At 40.2% G+C, this 19258-nt stretch overlaps 1 protein-coding gene across 16 annotated transcripts in view; it reads left to right on the forward strand.

Annotated features, from left to right (window-relative positions):
* Positions 1–19258, forward strand: part of EPB41 (erythrocyte membrane protein band 4.1) — a 168611-nt gene that overhangs the window by 81120 nt on the left and 68233 nt on the right. For all 16 annotated transcript variants that reach the window (XM_047792916.1, XM_047792919.1, XM_047792921.1 and 13 more), the window contains 4 exons: positions 290–508; positions 10071–10158; positions 14421–14573; positions 18382–18479. In XM_047792916.1, the coding sequence (XP_047648872.1) occupies positions 290–508; positions 10071–10158; positions 14421–14573; positions 18382–18479 (558 nt within the window). The remainder of the gene's footprint in view (positions 1–289; positions 509–10070; positions 10159–14420; positions 14574–18381; positions 18480–19258) is intronic.

The following is a 19258-nucleotide window of genomic DNA, read 5'->3' on the forward strand; positions in this document are numbered from 1 at the left end:
AACTTTTCCTCTTTTCTTTCTAAATTGCTTTCCAACACAGTAACAGTTTTCTTATAACTTTTTATATGGCAAATTTTCAAACACATAGAAAGGAAAAAAATACTACTATAGTGAACAATCATATACCCTCTACCGAGATTGAACAGTTATTAACAGCATCTCATATTTACTTGATCAAATCACTCTTTTTCTTTTTCCCTCCCTGCCTCTCCCCCTTTTTTTCTTTTCTCTCTCTGTATTTGGTTGTTTTGTTGCTAACATGGTAACGTCTTTTCTCTTTTGGCAACAGGTATTATTTATGTCTTCAACTTCGGCAGGACATAGTTACAGGACGTCTGCCCTGTTCCTTTGCAACCTTAGCATTGTTAGGTTCTTACACCATCCAGTCTGAGCTGGGAGACTACGACCCAGAACTCCATGGTGCAGATTATGTTAGTGATTTTAAGCTGGCCCCAAATCAGACCAAGGAACTTGAAGAGAAGGTCATGGAACTGCATAAGTCATACAGGTGAATATGTCTCCGGGATTTGTTCTGTGTTTGTTTTAACAGTAAGTTTAAACTCTTGATCTAGGATTGATTCAGTATTTACTTTAGTGGGAACTGATGCCGTAGGAAGAGTCAGCTTGAGCTCAATGCCCTCCCAGTTCTTTGGGCAAGTTATTCAGAACTTTGGAACTTCAGTTTTCTCATAGAAATGATGGGTGTTGCATTGTTGGATAAAAACCTAAATGAGATAATAAATATAAAGCACTAAGCACAGTGTCCAGATACATAGAGGTGCTCATTAAATGGTAGCTATTATTATTGCCTTATCTTTTTTCCTTCAGATTTTAAAGATATTATGTTGTATTAGATGCCTCAAGAGACTTAGAGCAGAGGTTCTTATCTTAGGGTATATGTACCTGAATAGAATTCAGAGGGCCCATGAAACCCCTAAAGGTATTTTTTAAAGTCTTTATTGAATTCACTGCTTTTTTTTTTTTTTTTTTCATGGAAATAATCAGTAACCTTGGGAGGTATAACACAGTGTTTAAGAACAAGGGCTTAGGGTCTGACTGAGCTGGGTTGAATTCTTGGCTCTGCTTGGTCCTGGCCTTGTGACCTTGGGTAATTCCCTTAATCTCTTTGAGCCTCAGGTTCCCTATATGTCTGATAGAGATCATTACCTCAGAGGAAATAAAGTGACTGATAGGATTAGAAAAGATAATGTGTATAAAAACTTTATACAATGTCTTATGCATAGTAGAAATTCAATAAATGTTAGCTAATATTGAAGTCCCAGAATAATTCGCGTTTCTTCTTACATCCCGTTATTGTTTGAGTGACTTGCTATAGCTATAGTTTATGAGCTGCCTTAGCATATGAAGGAAAATGTCTTGGCCTTGAGTTAGTACTCTGTTATATTAGAATGAGGCTAGCATGCCCCAGAAGGTCACACTGCTAAGAAATCCAGAGTGGTCTTAGTGGGCTTTCCATGGTGGTGACAAGTATCTTATCTAGCTGTTGAGCCATCATATTTTCTTTAGAGTGGTTCCAATAGGACTGCATGGATTGAGTTGCTTCAAATAAGAGTATTAATTTTAAGGTACCCCAATTCTGGCTGCTTTATTCCCCCTGTAGGTTCCAGTGCCTCAGTCTTAAGAACCATAATAAGGGCTTACAAGTCTACAACCTACATAAGTCTTTCTTTTTGTCTGTGCCGGTGGCATGCCAAGTTCCCAGGCCAGGGGTCAAACACACCACAGCAGTGACAACGCTGGATCCTTAACTGCTAGGCCAGCAGGGAACTCCCTCAATAGTTTTATAACAAGCACCTTATTTTTACAAAGTCACACTTTTTCTACAAAGAATGCTTCAAATTTGGGCATATACATGCCAATGCTCTGATATCTAGTACAACTGCTATACCACTTTCACCTAGTGGATAGTTGTAATTTAAGGATGTTGTATTATTCTTTTTTTTTGTCTTTTTTGTCTTTTTTGTTGTTGTTGTTGTTGCTGCTATTTCTCGGGCCGCTCCCGCGGCATATGGAGGTTCCCAGGCTAGGGGTTGAATCGGAGCTGTAGCCACTGGCCTACGCCAGAGCCACAGCAATGCGGGATCCGAGCTGCGTCTGCAACCTACACCACAGCTCAAGGCAACGCCGGATCGTTAACCCACTGAGCAAGGGCAGGGACCGAACCCGCAACCTCATGGTTCCTAGTCGGATTCGTTAACCACTGCGCCACGACGGGAACTCCTGTATTATTCTTAAATATGTTTTTAATACACTCATTTGTATTCTAATTATGACTCTAGAAATTTATATCTAGATGTAAAATGTATAGTCAAACACACATATATAAATATACACAAGTAGTAGAAACAATCAACTAAAGTAATTTGATTTGATTTGGTAGAATATCAGGATTGTAGGGAAATATACTTTTTTTCTAATAATTTTTATTAATAGTAGTATAACCTTTGAGCAATCAATAAAATGCTAAAAGAAAATATTTTACTACTGCTGTGGAACCAAAGAGCAGAAAATAATGGAGTCAGAATATGATTGCTGTCTTGCTTCTGTCTCTGATGATTCTTTTTTTTGTCTTTTTGCCTTTTCTTGGGCCGCTCCCGTGGCATATGGGAGGTTCCCAGGCTAGGGGTCGAATCGGAGCTGTAGCCACCAGCCTACGCCAGAGCCACAGCAATGCAGGATCCGAGCTGCATCTACAACCTACACCACAGCTCACGGCAACGCGGGATCGTTAACCCACTGAGCAAGGGCAGGGACCGAACCCGCAACCTCATGGTTCCTAGTCGGATTCGTTAACCACTGCACCATGATGGGAACTCCTGATGATTCTTTTAATGGTTATTCGATCATAATAGAATCTCAGGTTTGGGAAGACTATATAGCCCAAATATCATGCAGTGCTTAGTTTGTTTTTATAGCATTGTTACATAATCATCATAATCATCATTATAAGCAGCTAATTATTATGTATCTGTTATTATGTGCCAGACACTATGCTAAGCATTTTATGTACAATAACATATGTAATCTTCATACCCACCCTTTGAATTAGGCCAGCTTTTTTTTTTTTTTTTTTTTTAAGTGGCTGCGCCTGTGACATATGGAGGTTCCCAGGTTAGGGGTCAAATCAGAGCTGCAGCTGCATTGTTACTCCAGCAGCTTGGGTTGCCGCTTTGATGTGAGTTTAATCCCTGGCCTGGGAACTTCCACATGCCATGGGCATGCCTCCGCCCCCCAAAAAATGAGCAATCATGGATCTCTATGACTAGAAAATTTAGAGATTTGTCATCTTAGAATTTATTTGCTCCTTTCTGGAAAGAGTGGCAATCCTCACCAATAGCCAAATGGAAATTTTAATTATGCCCAACAACGTGGCATTTTAACCAATCCAAAGAAACTTCTGCTTAGGCAAGAGCATGTACTATGCATTGAAAAGTACAGGCAAATTCCACCCTGTTCCTTAGATAAATAGAAGACAGACTATGTACATGGAATCCTTAGTACTGGCCGATTGCCTTGACAGACACTGTGAAGCTATAATTAACACTAAATTTACACTAGCAAGTCAAGCTTTAAAATTAATTGTCTTCTATTCATGGGGACTGGGAAGATATGTAAAGTTGTCAGTTGTCTCCCACTTAATTATTTGAAGCCACTGTCCTTAATTAGGAGATGCAACAATCATTATTAAAAGGCTGTCACAACTCACTGAATGGCTGGGTATCCTGACCCCACTTGCTCCAAATAAATACAGGGAAATTGTTAGAACCTCTCTCTCTCTCTCTCTCTCTCTCTCTTTTTTTTTTGTCTTTTTGCCTTTTCTAGGGCCGCTTCCTGTGGCATATGGAAGTTCCCAGGCTAGGGGTCCAATCAGAGCTGTAGCCACCGGCCTATGCCAGAGCCACAGCAACACGGGATCTGAGCCATGTCTGCGACCTACACCACAGCTCATGGCAATGTTGGATCCTTAACCCACTGAGCAAGGGCAGGGATCGAACCCGCAACCTCGTGGTTCCCAGTCGGATTCGTTAACCAGTGCACCACAACGGGAACTCCCTAGAACCTCTCTTTTTAATGCGCAAAACTTAAGCAGTGCCAGAACTCCCTGGTTAAGTACTTTTGTAAGCTGCAGTAATTTCAAGTAGTAAATGGTGCTGATTAAATTCAAGACAATTTGTTGCTACCAATTTATTACTACTTTCAAGAGTCTTAAAGGTGTTCCCATTGTAGCACAGAGGAAACGAATCCGACTAGTATCCATGAGGATGCGGGTTCTATCCCTGGCCTCTCTCAGTGGGTTAAGGATCCCGTGTTGCCATGAGCTGTGGTGTAGGTTGCAGACAAGGCTTGGATCCTGCATTGCTGTAGTGTGGTGTAGGCCAGTGGTTATAGCTGTGATTCGACCCCTAACCTGGGAACTTCCATATATCGTAGGTGCAGTCCTAAAAAAGCAAAAAAAAAAAAAAAGTCTTAGAAAAATCATGACCTTTAAAATGTTAAGTTGAAAATAATTTGAGTTTAATTTGCAGTTTAAATTTGTAAAATATGTTTGTATTTATGTGCATAGGTATCTGCGGTTTGGTGTGATTATACGAGATTTTCTTCTTTTTTTTATGTTCAAAAGATATTTTCCAAATCTAATACAATGAATGTATAATTTTTATGATCCATAAAAGCTTCCTGAAAGAACTGCATTCTCAAGCCATTAGCTGGGGTAGAGGAAGATAGTCATCCATGCTGAGGGGCTGTCTGGCTAGGGATTTTGGGGCCTAAGCAGGGTGGGGAGAGTGTTCAGGGTGGGAGGCCAGCCTGACAAGAGAAGTCAGAACTAAATAGTTTCAAGGGGAGTCATGCGTGGGCACGTGATTGTGGTTATCAGAGACAGAGCAGAGGGAGAGTAAGGCATCCATATGGGGTGGCACCTGATACAGGTGTTGAAGCCTGAGCAAGGCGAAGATGTCTTGCAACGGGTAGCCTAACACTGGGAGTCAGAACTGAGTGAGGTAAGGAGGACAAGTGTGGGAAGCAGCCCAATATGGGGAATTTGGAATCTAAGCCAGAGAGGAGGGCATCCACATGGGGGAGGAGTCAGTGGCAGCCAGGAGAGATTGATTATCCACAGGGGGTTGATCAGGTTAGTCAGTGTATTAAGGATAATGGAAACCAGGTTTCTGACCATCAGTAAAAGGAGATAGAGATTACAGTGAGAAACAAAAATGAACTTGTGGTTTTGCATTCAAACTGGAGGTTTCAATGTAAACTCACTGTTCCAACCAACCGATCAATTGATTGATAGATGGAGGTAGATAGGTAGATAGATAGGGATGTAAATAGGTACATACATGTGTGCACATACATACTCTAACTCTGCATTGTGTCAGAAGGAGGTACTCAAAAAATGATGGGAAATGGTCAGAGGGACACAGAATCCATCTTGGAAAGGTTCCCACTAATCAAATCTGAGACACCTTCAGCACTAAAATAAATAAAGAAAATAATAGGTTATATTGTATTAAAGAAAATCATAATCCTTGAGTCTATACCGATATAAATGAGTAAATAAAAGTTTGACAAGGAATAGGATATTCAAAAGGTTTCAGAATACATTCCCACAGAATATTAATTACAAAGAAGTAGAGAGGAATTCACAGAAGAAAAGCCTGGCGGACATCAGTGATCAAAATGAACATCGCCATGAAGAGAAAATTGAGATCACATTCCATCTGATAGGATGCAGTGAGAACACAGGGTCGCTTCTGTGACATTCCTGTGAAAGATACGTAACTTATGGAGTCAACTTACGGAGAAACATCAGGTCCAGATTGAGGGGCAATCTATAGAATAACTGGCATGTAATCTTCAAAAGTTCAAGATCATGAAAGTCAAAGAAAGGTTAAGGAACTGTTCCAGACTGAAGGTGACTAAGGAGACATGAAGTAAATGAAACTTCATGAGGCTAAACTGGATTCTTCTGCCATACAGAACATTTTGGAAACAACTGGGTAAACTTGGGCTGAGAATTAGATGGCAGTAATGCATTACTATTTATGTCCTTATTTTCACAGTTGTATTGAGGTTCTGTAGGGGAATGTCCTTGTTTGTAGGAATTAACACACCAGAGTTATGGTCATCAAGTTGACAGTTTACTCTCATGTGGATTAGGAAAAAACTATAAGTATTGTAGGTAACTTTTAAGTGCATTTCGAAAAATTTGATTGTATAAAAAATGTTAAATGGAAAGTATCAGCCAAACTTCAGATATAAGTATTATTTTCTACTAACAAGGAAAGTCACAGTTTTAAAGATCTCTTCTTACAACCTTCCCCTAATATAATTTTATTTATTTATTTATTTGGTCTCTTTGCCTTTTCTAGGGCTGCTTCCTGTGGCATATGGAGGTTCCCAGGCTAGGGGTCTAATCGGAGCTACAGGTGCCAGCCTACGCCAGAGCCACAGCAACACGGGATCCGAGCTGCATCTCATCTGCAACCTACACCACAGCTAACGGCAACGCCGGATCCTTAACCCACTGAGCAAGGGCAGGGATCGAACCCGCAACCTCATGGTTCCTAGTCAGATTCGTTAACCACTGAGCCACGATGGGAACTCCTCCCCTAATATAATTTTAAAGCATGCTTACTTATTAGGAAAGCATTTAACTACATAGTTTGAAATTTAAATCTGTATCCAAATTGATTGACCCCATTAATGTCCCTTAGAGTTGGAGGAGTATGGGGAAGATTTCATCATGATTGCTTCCTTTAATGTTTTGAAACTTTTCTTCAAATCCGCAAGTTAAAATTATTTCTGTTGGGACTTCCCGTGTGGCTCACAACATAACTACTCGGCGTTGCTTCTACAGTGGCTGTGGCTCGATCCCTAGCCTGGGAACTTCCATATGCCGCAGGTGCGGCCACTTGCTTAAAAAAAAAAAAAAAAATTATTTCTCTTGGAGTACACTTGTGGTGCAGCAGGTTAAAAATCCAGCATTGTCATTGTAGCAGCTTGGGTTGCTGCTGTGGCTTAGGTCTGATCCCCGACTGGGGAACCACCACATGCCATGAGTGCCGCCAAAAGTAATTTCTCTTTGGAGCTCCTGTCGTGGCTCAGTGGTTAACCAATCTGACTAGGAACCATGAGGTTGTGAGTTCGATCCCTGGCCTCGCTCCGTGGGTTAAGGATCTGGCGTTGCTGTGAGCTGTGGTGTAGGTCGCAGATGTGGCTCGGATCCCGCATTGCTGTGGCTCTGGCATAGGCCAGCTGCTACAGCTCCAATTAGACCCCTAGCCTGGGAACCTCCATATGCCACGGATGCAGGCCTAGAAAAGGCAAAAAAAAATTAAAATAAAAAAATAATTTCTTTTTTATGAGCTGCGTATGATGTAGCATCAGAAACCTAAGAGTACAGGAGTTCCCGTCGTGGCTCAGCCGTTAATGAATCCGACTAGGAACAATGAGGTTGAGGGTTCAATCCCTGGGTTTGCTCAGTGGGTTAAGGATCCGGCATTGCCATGAGCTGTGGTGTAGGCTGCAAACTTGGTTCGGATCCCATGACACTGTGGCTCTGGTGTAGGCCAGAGGCTATAGCTCCAATTAGACCCTTAGTCTGGGAACCTCCATATCCCGAGGGAGCAGCCCTAGAAAAGGCAAAAAACGACAAAAGAAAGAAACCTAAGGGCACAATAATAATAAACATATTTTACAAAGCAGTGTTACAACCATTATCTCATTTTATCCTACTATTCACATTCATTTAGCAAAGACAAAACTAGTCTCAGGAAGTAGGTATAATTACGGCTCTTACTTTATAGTTAGGAGACTGAGGTCACCACTCAAGTTCAGGAGCCAGGATTCCTGGTCCAGTGATGTGACGTGGGTCCTGGCTAAAGCTTGCTGCCTTAAACTAAGAATCATAACTTCCCCATGACCATGTGATCCCTCCAGGCCTGTTTCTTCATCAGCAAAATGAAAGTGTTGGACTCCATAATCTTCAAGATCCGTACCAGCTTCAAATCCTAAAATTCAAGCCATCAATAATACTAACAACAGCAAAAACCGAAAACCATAAAATGACTGGGAATAACCTAACTAGAAAAATATATAGTTTATATGAGAAAAAAATTTGTAGAACTCCTGAGGTGTTTTTAATATACATTTAAAACATTTAAAGATGACTTGAATTTACGGACTTGCATATGTGTTTATTTTCCCATTCTCCTTTTTTTGTGTTCAATTTCAGTTATTAATAAATAGCATCCAGGCGTGATGGTTTAGTGCTTGTGAAACGTTTATTCAGGGAGACTGAGTCAACAAATCTACAGTTTCTTTCCTGAGATTGTCTTTAAGGCGGCGGGGGGGGGGGGCAGGGGGATGTTATTGGTTTGTTTGGTTTTTTTTTTAAATAACCACACCCAGTGCCTATGGAAGTTCCCTCACCTATGCCACATAGCTCCAGCAACGCTAAATCCTTTAACCCTCTGCACCAGGCTAGGAATCTTACCTCAATACCTCCACAGTGAACTGAGCCACTGCAGTCAGATTCTTTTTTTTTTTTTTTTTTTTTTTTGCTTTTTAGGGCTGCACATGCAGCATATGGAAGTTCCCAGCCTAGGGGTTGAATCAGAGCTACAGCTGCCAGCCTATGCCACAGCCACAGCAATGCCAGATCCGAGACTCATCTGCGACCTACACAACAGCTCACGGCAATGCCAGATCATTAACCCACTGAGCAAGGCCAGGGATTGAACCTACATCCTCATGGATCCTAGTTGGGTTTATTAACCGCTGAGCCGCCAAGGGAACTCCTACAGTCTGATTCTTAACTCACTGCGCCACAGCAGGAACTCCTCTTTGTTCTTCTTAATGAGGATAAGGACAGATGGGTTTGATAGAGACTTTATCTTGTTAAATGAAAGCTGCTGCTTTTTTATAGCTTGAGGCAGGCAGTCCTATGGGAAACAGGCATTTAGAGATTTTTCTTTGGGGGTATGACTGCATTATTGTTACTAAGAAGTCCTATTTGATTGGTCTGAATTGTGCAGTGCTGAGAGTACTATCTTTTTCTTCAAAGCTCAACATAACAGCTCCTGAGCACTTTTCAAAAGAGAAGAAAGTTATAAATGAAAAGGGAAGACTGTCACAGTGAGTGTTTAGACAGTGAGGCTGATTGTTTTCAAACAAATTTAATTCATTATATGCCTAGTGATGAAGACATCTTAATAACAGAGAAAGCAGCCCATTATCTATGTGCTTCTATTAACTAATTTATTTTGTTTAGATCAGTGGGCAGGACACCATCTGTTACCAGAAATGTTCTTTTCATCAAGCCTGCCCCCATTAAGAGCCTCAGTTAAGCAACTTCAGCTGCCCTCCTGTTTAATTTCCATAATAACTCAATGCAGGGGTATGGAGAGAAAAAGGCAGCTAAGAGGATATTATAAATTGTACCATGCCCTCAGAGGATTTAATTTGGTCACCTCCTTGGCAGGATAAATTAGGGGGAGGAGTTTATTTGTGTTGGAGAAGGCTGAGGAAAGGGAGGGGCAGAACTGGTGGTGGATGAGGCAGCTTTAAAGATGTTTATTTAGTAGGATTTTTTGAAAACTTTTTTTTTCTGATAGCTTTTCAGTGACTTTTTAGTTCTTTAAGATCTCTTTTTCTAAGGCATATGTCAATTATTTAGACTCAGGTAGTGATAAGAGTCCTTTTCCCTACATAATATTCTGGAGTTCCCACTGTAGTGCAGTGGGTTAATGATCCAGCGTTGCCACAGCTGTGGCTTAGATTCAGTCCCTGGCCTGGGAATTTCCATATGCGGTGGGTGCAGCCAATATATATATATATAGGCTGCACCCACCGCATATATATTGCAGCCTATATATATATATATATATATATTCAGAATATTCTATTTTTAGGGTAATGAAATATATCTACATACATATTGGCATATATATCTATTTATAAAAAAATACAACTAATATATAAATGTTATTATTATAAATGTTGACACTGTGATGCTGAAAGAGTTTTTTATTTATTTTCTTTCAAAGATCCATGACTCCAGCTCAGGCTGACCTGGAATTTCTTGAGAATGCCAAAAAATTGTCTATGTATGGTGTTGACCTTCATAAAGCAAAGGTATGGTAACTTTGGCCTTTATTAATATGCATGTATCACACCTAAGTCACATAATACTTCTTACCAACCTTTTTTTGGGGTTTTATAAAACATTCAGAGGAGGTAGTAATTCTTGTTGGAATTTTGGAGTTCCTGTTATGGAGCAGTGGAAACGAATCCGACTAGGAACCATGAGGTTGTGGGTTAGATCCCTGGTCTCGCTCAGTGGGTTAAGGATCTGGCATTGCTGTAGCTGTGGCCTAGGCTAGCAGCTGTAGCTCCGATTCAACCCCTAGCCTGGGAACCTCCATATGCCATGGATGCGGCCCCAAAAAGAAAAAAGAAAAAAAAAAAAGAATTTTAAATTTATCCATCAAATCAGTCAAATGTATTATGTATATAAATTGAATTGCCCTTTTGCAGTTCTACCATCAGAATGAAATTTCACACCTAAGCAACTATAAGGATCAAAAGATATAGGTATACTGAGAGCAAAAGAAATGGCAGTTTCCTAAAATGCAGATACATTTGAAAATAGAGTGACAGGCGTATTTCACAGCCAGTGTCACCTACATCAGAATCACCTGAGGTGTTTATTAAATATGCAGATTCCTGAGCTCCCTCCAGATTTACTGAACTACTTTGGAGGAAAGGCCAAATCTCTAGATATAATGAATATCCCAAATGATTCTCCTTCATGCTTAAATCTGAGAATCATTGACTTAAGGGAGTGGTTCTCAAAATGTGGTCTCCGAACCCGAACCATCTAGAAATGCACATCTCAGGTCCCATCCCAGACTTAACTGAATCAGAAACTCTGTGAGTGGGAGCCCAGCGATCTGTTTTAATGAGCTCTCCAGGTGATTCTAACTGCACATGGACGGAACCAAAGTGGCTTATTGGACAATAGGAAACCTGAGCGTTCATCCTAGTTCTACCTGAAACAACTTAAGAATGAATACTTAGGGATGTCGCTTGACTTCTCTCTTCTTCAGCTACCGAAATGACTGAGGAGTTTGAGGAGTTTTTAAGGAAAGGGCTGAAGGGGTTATCCGAGTTTGTTTAGAGACATTTAACTAGGATGCACGAGAAGATGAATCAAAATCATATCCGATGAGGAACAGGCAAAGGAATAGGGATACTTAACCCACAGAAGGGAGAGTTTAAAGAAGACATAGCATCAGTCTTGATGGATTTAAAAGACTGATGTGTGAAGTAGATATTTCACTACAGCTCTAAGATATAAAACTAGAGCTGGTAAAATGGAAACTTCAGGGGAATACTATTTAGCAAGGTTGGACTAACAGAGCAATTCAAGGATGGGCTGGGCTGCTTCAGCAGGTACTGAGTTCTCTCTCACTGGACATATTCCAAGTTAGGCAGAATAATCACTTACTGGGAATCTAGAAAAGGACATTCAAACATTTGGTGAGTGATTCAATGGAAATGACCTTTCAGGCTTCTCCCAACCTGAATATCTGATAAGTTTCTTCCTTGTTTAGATCCTATTAACACTAATAAAATTTCGTTGCATGTTAGTGAGTTTTCTTAAGATATTGCTCTGGATTGTTTTGGGCTGGGTACAGTAACTTCTGTGATTCTCTAAAGTAGATGTCAGGAAGATCAGATCAGATCTATTTCCAGAACTGAAATTGTTAGGTTTTACTTCTCACTTTCTGCTGGAGGCTGGTGTCAATTCAGTAGTCATCAGGAATGCATGAGAAGTCAGCATATTTCTCCCCTAAATGTTGTAAAACAAATTGTTTCTCCAAAACATATAGTTAAGAAAGAAATGTATTTGTAGCCACAGACATTAAGAACTTAAGTGGGGGAGTTCATGCTGTGGTGCAACAGGATCAGCAGCGTGTCTGTAGCACTGGGATACAAGCCCAGTCCTTGGCCCGGCACAGTGGGTTAAGGATCCCGTATTGCCACAGTTGTGGCATAGATTGCAACTGCGTCTCTGATTTGATCCCTGGCCCCGGAACTCTATATGCCACAGGATGGCCAAGAAAGAAAAAAAAAACGAAAACAAAAACTTAATCAGGCATCTTCTGAGAAATTGTTATGTAGTCATAGAATTGAAGCTAAATATAGTTTCTTCTTTTTATTGTGCTTGTACCTGACACTTGTAGGCACTAATAAGTTTCTCTATATTTATTTTGGGAAAAGGAGTAGTCTAGAAACATATAACTCTGGGTGTCGATTACTTATCTAAAGAGTCATCTGTAGAGATTAACTCAGGTGAAGTTTATTTACAATTGTGGATGACTAATGTATATTTAGTTTAAAAATCTTTTCTTCAATGAAGAGGCATGTAAATATGGCTTTATTGTATCTTACTGTTCCTTTTTGGCCTGAGGATAGTATTTATGACTTACTAAATATCAGTAATTATAAAAATCTGAGTTCTCTCATACTGAATTTATAAGGAATAGAGTCAGCTCTTGTACTTTGATTTTTGGAGGGAAGACCATTTTATCATAGAAAAACAAGAATTTTAGTTGTGCATGTATGTTTGGTAGCCCTAAGCCCTGGCCTCCAGGAAGTCCTGGGGTGCGACTTAAACATGTGTGTATAGGACATGCAGCTACCATAGTAATTATTTGCTGATTATGATATTGAAAGATTTTTCAGAACTATGAGACCAAAATGAGACCGTGAATGCTTACGCTAGGATTTTCATATACAGACAGACATGGTAAAAGTAAATTAGTGTCTCTTTTTGAAGTATTAAGGAAAGTCTTTTTGGAGGCTGCAGAGGCTCAGTTTCATGAGAGGAGTGCTGGGAAGATAGATGAGGTGCAAGCTCAGTGACATTTCACAGTGGCTTTGAGGGGTGGCTAAATTACTCCTTAATAAGCAGTCGATTCCTTCAGTGGGTAAGATGTGTGCAGGTCCATGTTTCTTGGGCAAAAGCAAAGCAGATGTTCCCTCAGCCACTAATAATGAATGAAATAATTGATAGTAATCGTGGAAGGTTTAAGCCTAGTGTATGTTGTTACTACAGTATCTTGAAATTTCCTAATTTATCAACCTATGTGAATCAAGATTTTCATAAATCCATAGCAAAGAATTTACTCATATTTGCCTTCATAAATTATGATAAATAATGTGGGCAGACAGCAAACTCAGTAAAAATGCTTATTGGGCATGTTGTCAATAACAGTATTTGGGGTGATACAGAACTGATTTAGATATAGTTCCTCAAGGACTGAATTTTAAGTTTTCTAGTTGTTTTACTGATTATAAAGGTGAAGCATATATATTAATAATGTATTTACATGTATATATGTATACATTAGCCACACATAATTATATGTGCCTAGAAAACAGGATAATCCTGGAAATGATCAAATTATTACTGGTTACTATTGGATAGTATAGAAAATGAAAATGAAAAATTGCTCATAATTGTACCCCCTAAAGAATGCCCTTATTAACATTTTGGTGTGTTAATCTTTCTTCCATGCATATTTTTTATATTATTGGGATCAAATTATATATGCAGTTTTATCCTGCTTTATTTCACTTAACATCACAATATAATTATTTTACCATTTATCGCACAAATTCTATGTAACTACTTGAATGGCCCCATTAGATTTCACTATTTGGAAGGACAATAATTTAACTCTAATGCTTGGATACTTGGCTTATATCCAGATTTTCACTTAAAAATTCTGAACACTATCATGTATAAAGCTTTTTCTGTGATTTGAATTGTTTCCTTGGAATAGATTATAGAAATAGAATTACTGAGTCTGATTTGGACATTTTAAAGATAGTTGTGGTAGGTAAAAACATTGATTTTTAAATTTTTTAATATTTATCTATTTGTTTGTTTTTATCTTTTTAGGGCCGCACCTGAGGTACATGGAGGTTCCCAGGCTAGGGGTCTGATTGTAGCTATAGCCGCTGGCCTCCGCCACAGCTACAGCAATGCAGGATCTGAGCCATGTCTGCAACCTACACCACAGCTCAAGGCAATGCCCGATTCTTAACCCACTGAGTGAGGCCAGGGATCGAACCTGCATCCCCAAGGATTCTAGTCAGATTTGTTTCTGCTGAGCCACAACAAGAACTCTTAACATTGATTTTTTTAAAATGTGGTTTAATGATATTTTTACATAGACCAAATAGTCCTATGGGTTATGGTTATTAGGGTAAACTTTATTTTTCATTCTATGCTTTGTAACTGTTTTCGGCTGTTGATATCTTCAGATTGTCTAATAAGAGCTGACTTTACTCCAGATTGAAATGCTAATCCTCTTCTTTTTCAGGACTTGGAAGGAGTTGATATCATCCTAGGTGTCTGCTCTAGCGGCCTTCAGATTTACAGAAATAAGCTGAGAATTAACCGTTTTCCTTGGCCCAAAGTACTAAAAATTTCTTACAAACGTAGCAGCTTTTTCATCAAGATTCGGCCTGGAGAGGTACAAAATTCATGTTTCTTTGCTCCTAAATCGAACACAAACCATGTCTAACATGTCTCTTAATTCCTGTTTTCCTTGTTATGTCATCTGTGAGACCTCTCTGTAACCAACTATTTAGGTGCTGATATTGTTTCCTAAATTAATCAGTCCTGTGATGCCTTTTCTCTTCCTTACTATTGGTTTTCTGGACAGTTCTCTTCATGTAAGTAAGTATACCATGGCCAAAAGTGAAATTTGGATTAATAAACTTATTCCTTATTTACTCTGGGTAAAATATTGATGAAAAATAGTTTTCAATTAAATAGCATAAGATTTTTAAATTGTGGGGTTAAATTACTTATGTTTTGCACCACCAATCCCTTACCTTCTATAATTAAACTTTATTTGTATAGGTAGGTTCTAGTAGTTCCTGGAATGTGTTCTAGGTTCAGGTTCCAGATTTTTATTTTTTTGATTAAAAAAGATTTTGCCCATGGCATGTGGAAATTCCCCCAGTTCTAGATTTTTAATAGAATGGATATTCAACTTTGTACCAGATAACTCGATTACTAGTTAATAGTCAACTTTCAGGATATTCTAATGCTAGCCAAATTTAACTTTTATTTAAAAGAGCCATTGGGAGTTCCCTGGTGGCCTAGTGATTAGGAGTCTGCCCTTTCAACACTGCTGTCTAGGTTCAATCCCTGGTCTGGTAACTGAGATCACACATCAAGCTGCTGCACACCACAGCCAAAAAATAAATTAAAAAAAAGGAGAGAGAGCCATCATAGTATAGCATAAAATTGTTCAAGTTGGAATTAAATTAAAAAAAAAAAAAAAAAAAAGTTCTAGGAGTTCCCGTCATGGCTCGGTGGTTAGCGAACCCGACTAGCATCCATGAGGACGTGGGTTCGATCCCTGGCCTTGCTCAGTGGGTTAAGGATCCAGAGTTGCTGTGAGCTGTGGTGTAGGTTGCAGACGTGGCTTGGATCCTGCATTGCCGTGGCTGTGGCGTAGGCCAGTGGCTACAGCTCCGATTTGACCCCTAGCCTGGGAACTTCCATATGCACAGGTGTGGCCCTAAAAAGACAAAAAGAGACCAAAAAAAAAAAAAGAAGAAGAAGTTCTAGTGCCTACTCTGCCCACCTACTAAGTAAAAGACCCTGGACAAATCTAAGGTGTTCCTTATCTTTCAAGGGGAATACTTCCTCTGTCAAGGTTGATTTGAAGATCAAATGAGATGACTGTTGTAAAAGATCTGAACAGGAAAGCATACTAAAGTGGCTTTTTTGGGTATATATCACCATCTGCTGGTGAAAAATGGCTCATTATTTGAGCATGGAAATACTGAATGTGCAGCCTTAAAATTTTGGATAAGGATTAACACAAGCATTTATTTAGAACCATAATTATTTACCTGTGCCTAGCAAAGTCAAAAGAGTTTCAAATTCAAGGGTCATTCAGTCAACAAACATTCATTGATGGCTTTCTTTCTGTCAGACACTATTCTAGGGGCTAGGAACAGTGAGTAAGAATCCATCCCTCAACAATCTTACATTTTTATGGGGAAAGGCAGGGAAAAAAAAGTGTGTGTGTGTGTCCGTGTGTATGATAATGGGAATTTTATTAACGTTTTTTCAAATGTTAACTATATAATATATACTAAAAATGCAAATTTCTTCTTTCTTTTTCTCCTTTTTTTCTTTTTAGGCTCCCACCTGCAGCATATGGAAGTTCTCAGGCTGAGGTTGAATTGGAGCTGCAGCTGCCGGCCTGCACCACAACCACAGCAACGCAGGATCTGAGCTGCCTCTGGGACCTATGCCACAGCTTGTGGCAACGCCGGATTCTTAACCCACTGAGCAAGGTCAGGTATTGATCCCATATCCTCATGGAAACTATTTCTTTTTTTTTTGTCTTTTTTGCCATTTCTTGGGGCGCTCCCACGGCATGTGGAGGTTCCCAGGCTAGGGGTCGAATCGGAGCTGTAGCCACTGGCCTACGCCAGAGCCATAGCAACTCGGGATCTGAGCCGTGTCTGCGACCCATACCACAGCTTATGGCAACACCGGATCCTTAACCCACTAAGCAAGGGCAGGGATCGAAACCACAACCTCATGGTTCCTAGTTGGATTCATTAACCACTGCATCACAACGGGAACTCCTCATGGACACTATTTTGGGTTCTTAACCCACTAAGCCACAATTGGAACTCCAAAAATGCAAATTTCTTACTTAAGAAAGCAATAATGAACAAAAGTAGAGTTTTGAGAAGAGTAATCTTATGATTATAATGGATGGTTTAGAAGTAGCATGGTGGGGAGTTCCCGTCGTGGCGCAGTGGTTAACGAATCCGACTAGAAACCATGAGGTTGTGGGTTCGGTCCCTGCCCTTGCTCAGTGGGTTAACGATCCGGTGTTGCCGTGAGCTGTGGTGTAGGTTGCAGACGCGGCTCGGATCCCTTGTTGCTGTGTCTCTGGAGTAGGCCGGTGGCTGTAGCTCCGATTGGACCCCTAGCCTGGGAACCTCCATATGCCGCGGGAGCGGCCCAAAGAAATAGCAAAAAAGACAAAAAAAAAAAAAAAGAAGTAGCCTGGTGTAGTGGAAACCGTGAAATTCTGGTTCTGCCACTTAATAGCTGTGAGATGGAGCAAGAAACTTCTCTGATCTCAGGTTCTTCATGTGTAAAAATTTAGATGATACCATCTAATCATAGTGTTATTGGCAATAATAGGCACTAGATGTAAGTGTCAGTTTGTTTTCCATCTTATGAAGTGTACTTAAGGCAGAAACAAAGAGGCACGAGACCAGCAGGGCACTGTTTCTAGTAGCCCTGGCAGGATACGGTTTGCTTCAGTCAAAGTAGGATCTAAGTAAACTAATGATTGATCAAAGAATAAAAAGACATTTATTAATTCAAGAATCTGATTTGACCCACAATCTTTAGTTCCTATTAATTGAAGAATCATATTGGGGTTTTTGTTTGTTTGTTTGTTTGTCTTTTTGCCTTTTCTAGGGCCGCTCCCGAGGCATATGGAGGTTCCCAGGCTAGGGGTCGAATTGGAGCTGTAGCCACTGGCCTACGCCAGAGCCACAGCAACGCGGGATCTGAGCCGAGTCTGTAACCCACACCACAGGTCACGGCAGCGCCGGATCTTTAACCCACTGAGCAAGGGCAGGGATCGAACCCAAAACCTCGTGGTTCCTAGTCGGATTTGTTAACCAATGCTCCATGACAGGAACTCCAGAATCATATTTGTTTTGATTGGAGGAATCATCCAGTAGCCTATCCCCTGATTATTGGATTGAATAGTCTAGTATTCTAAATGCAGGTAGTGACTAAGGAAGAGCAATGTTTGGACAATTAAAACATGACTTAATTATGTCTCAGTGGTTAACAAACCCGACTAGGAACCATGAGGATACAGGTTTTCTCTCTGGCCTCACTCAGTGGATTAAGGATCTGGCGTTGCCATGAGCTGTGGTGTAGGTCATAGATGCAGCTCAGATCCCACGTTGCTGTGGCTGTGGTGTAGGCCAGCAGCATAGCAGGTGCAGCCCTAAAAAAAAAGAAAAAAAATGCATGGTGTATACGTGTATGTGTGTGTGTTTCTCAACAAGATAAGATGCATAAATAATTTAAGATGCGTTCCCTGGCTTCCTTGCTGTGGAAGAAAGTCACTCTTAGCAAGTACATTTCTTTTGTCCTTGAACTAGTAACTTCTTTTTATTCATAGTGACCTCTTCTATAGCACCATATTTCTTCTGGTCCTATATCACTATGGTTGAATAATACTTTATGTTCCATGTTTATTTTTGTATTTATAGCAAGAACAGTATGAAAGTACCATCGGATTCAAACTTCCCAGTTACCGAGCAGCTAAGAAATTATGGAAAGTCTGTGTAGAGCATCACACGTTTTTCAGGTATTGTTCTCACTTAAGTATTTTTCAAGGATAAATTATTTATGCATGCTTCTATTTTAAGCCTGCTATTGAAATTCCCTTCTTTGTGTGCCAGGCAGTCTTTTATTTAGCTCAGGTGAGATACTATTAAGCAAGACACAATGAATCTAGTTCTCCGCCTTTGGGTTGAAAAACATTGCCAGGGCACTTTCCTGTGTAGAGAAGGAGGAAAGTGAGGAATAGGAACTTGTGTTTACTAGAGGCCTGTGATTGCCCTAACCGGAGCTAAAACCAGTCCTTACTTCCACATGGAATTCTCTGAGTGCTTCATTGCCTTCTGTAGGACTTTGATACTAGAAGGTGAAGCTGATCGTTATCGTTATCTTGGTTCTAGTCAACCCCCTAAAGAGAGAACAGAAATTTTTTTTTTTTGCTTTTTAGGGCCACATTCCACGGTACACGGAAGTTCCCAGGCTAGGGTCAAGTCAGAGCTGTAGCTGCTGGCCTACACCACAACCACAGCAATTCAGGTCTGAGCCTCATCTGTAACCTACACCACAGCTCACAGCAATGCCGGATCCTTAACCCACTGGGCAAGGCCAGGGATTGAACCTGTGTCCTCATGGATACTAGTCAGATTCATTAACCACTGAGCCACAACGGAAACTCCAGAAAACTGTCTTTGAAGCCGGATTGTATCAGATAAACAGAAGGCAGAAGAAGGTTACATCACCTTTGCTTTTTAAGAGGACACATAATTAACCCCTTTGTGTTACACAACGCCTTTGTGTTCATTTACC

This window comes from Phacochoerus africanus, chromosome 8, assembly GCF_016906955.1.
Source record: "Phacochoerus africanus isolate WHEZ1 chromosome 8, ROS_Pafr_v1, whole genome shotgun sequence".
NCBI lineage: Eukaryota > Metazoa > Chordata > Mammalia > Artiodactyla > Suidae > Phacochoerus > Phacochoerus africanus.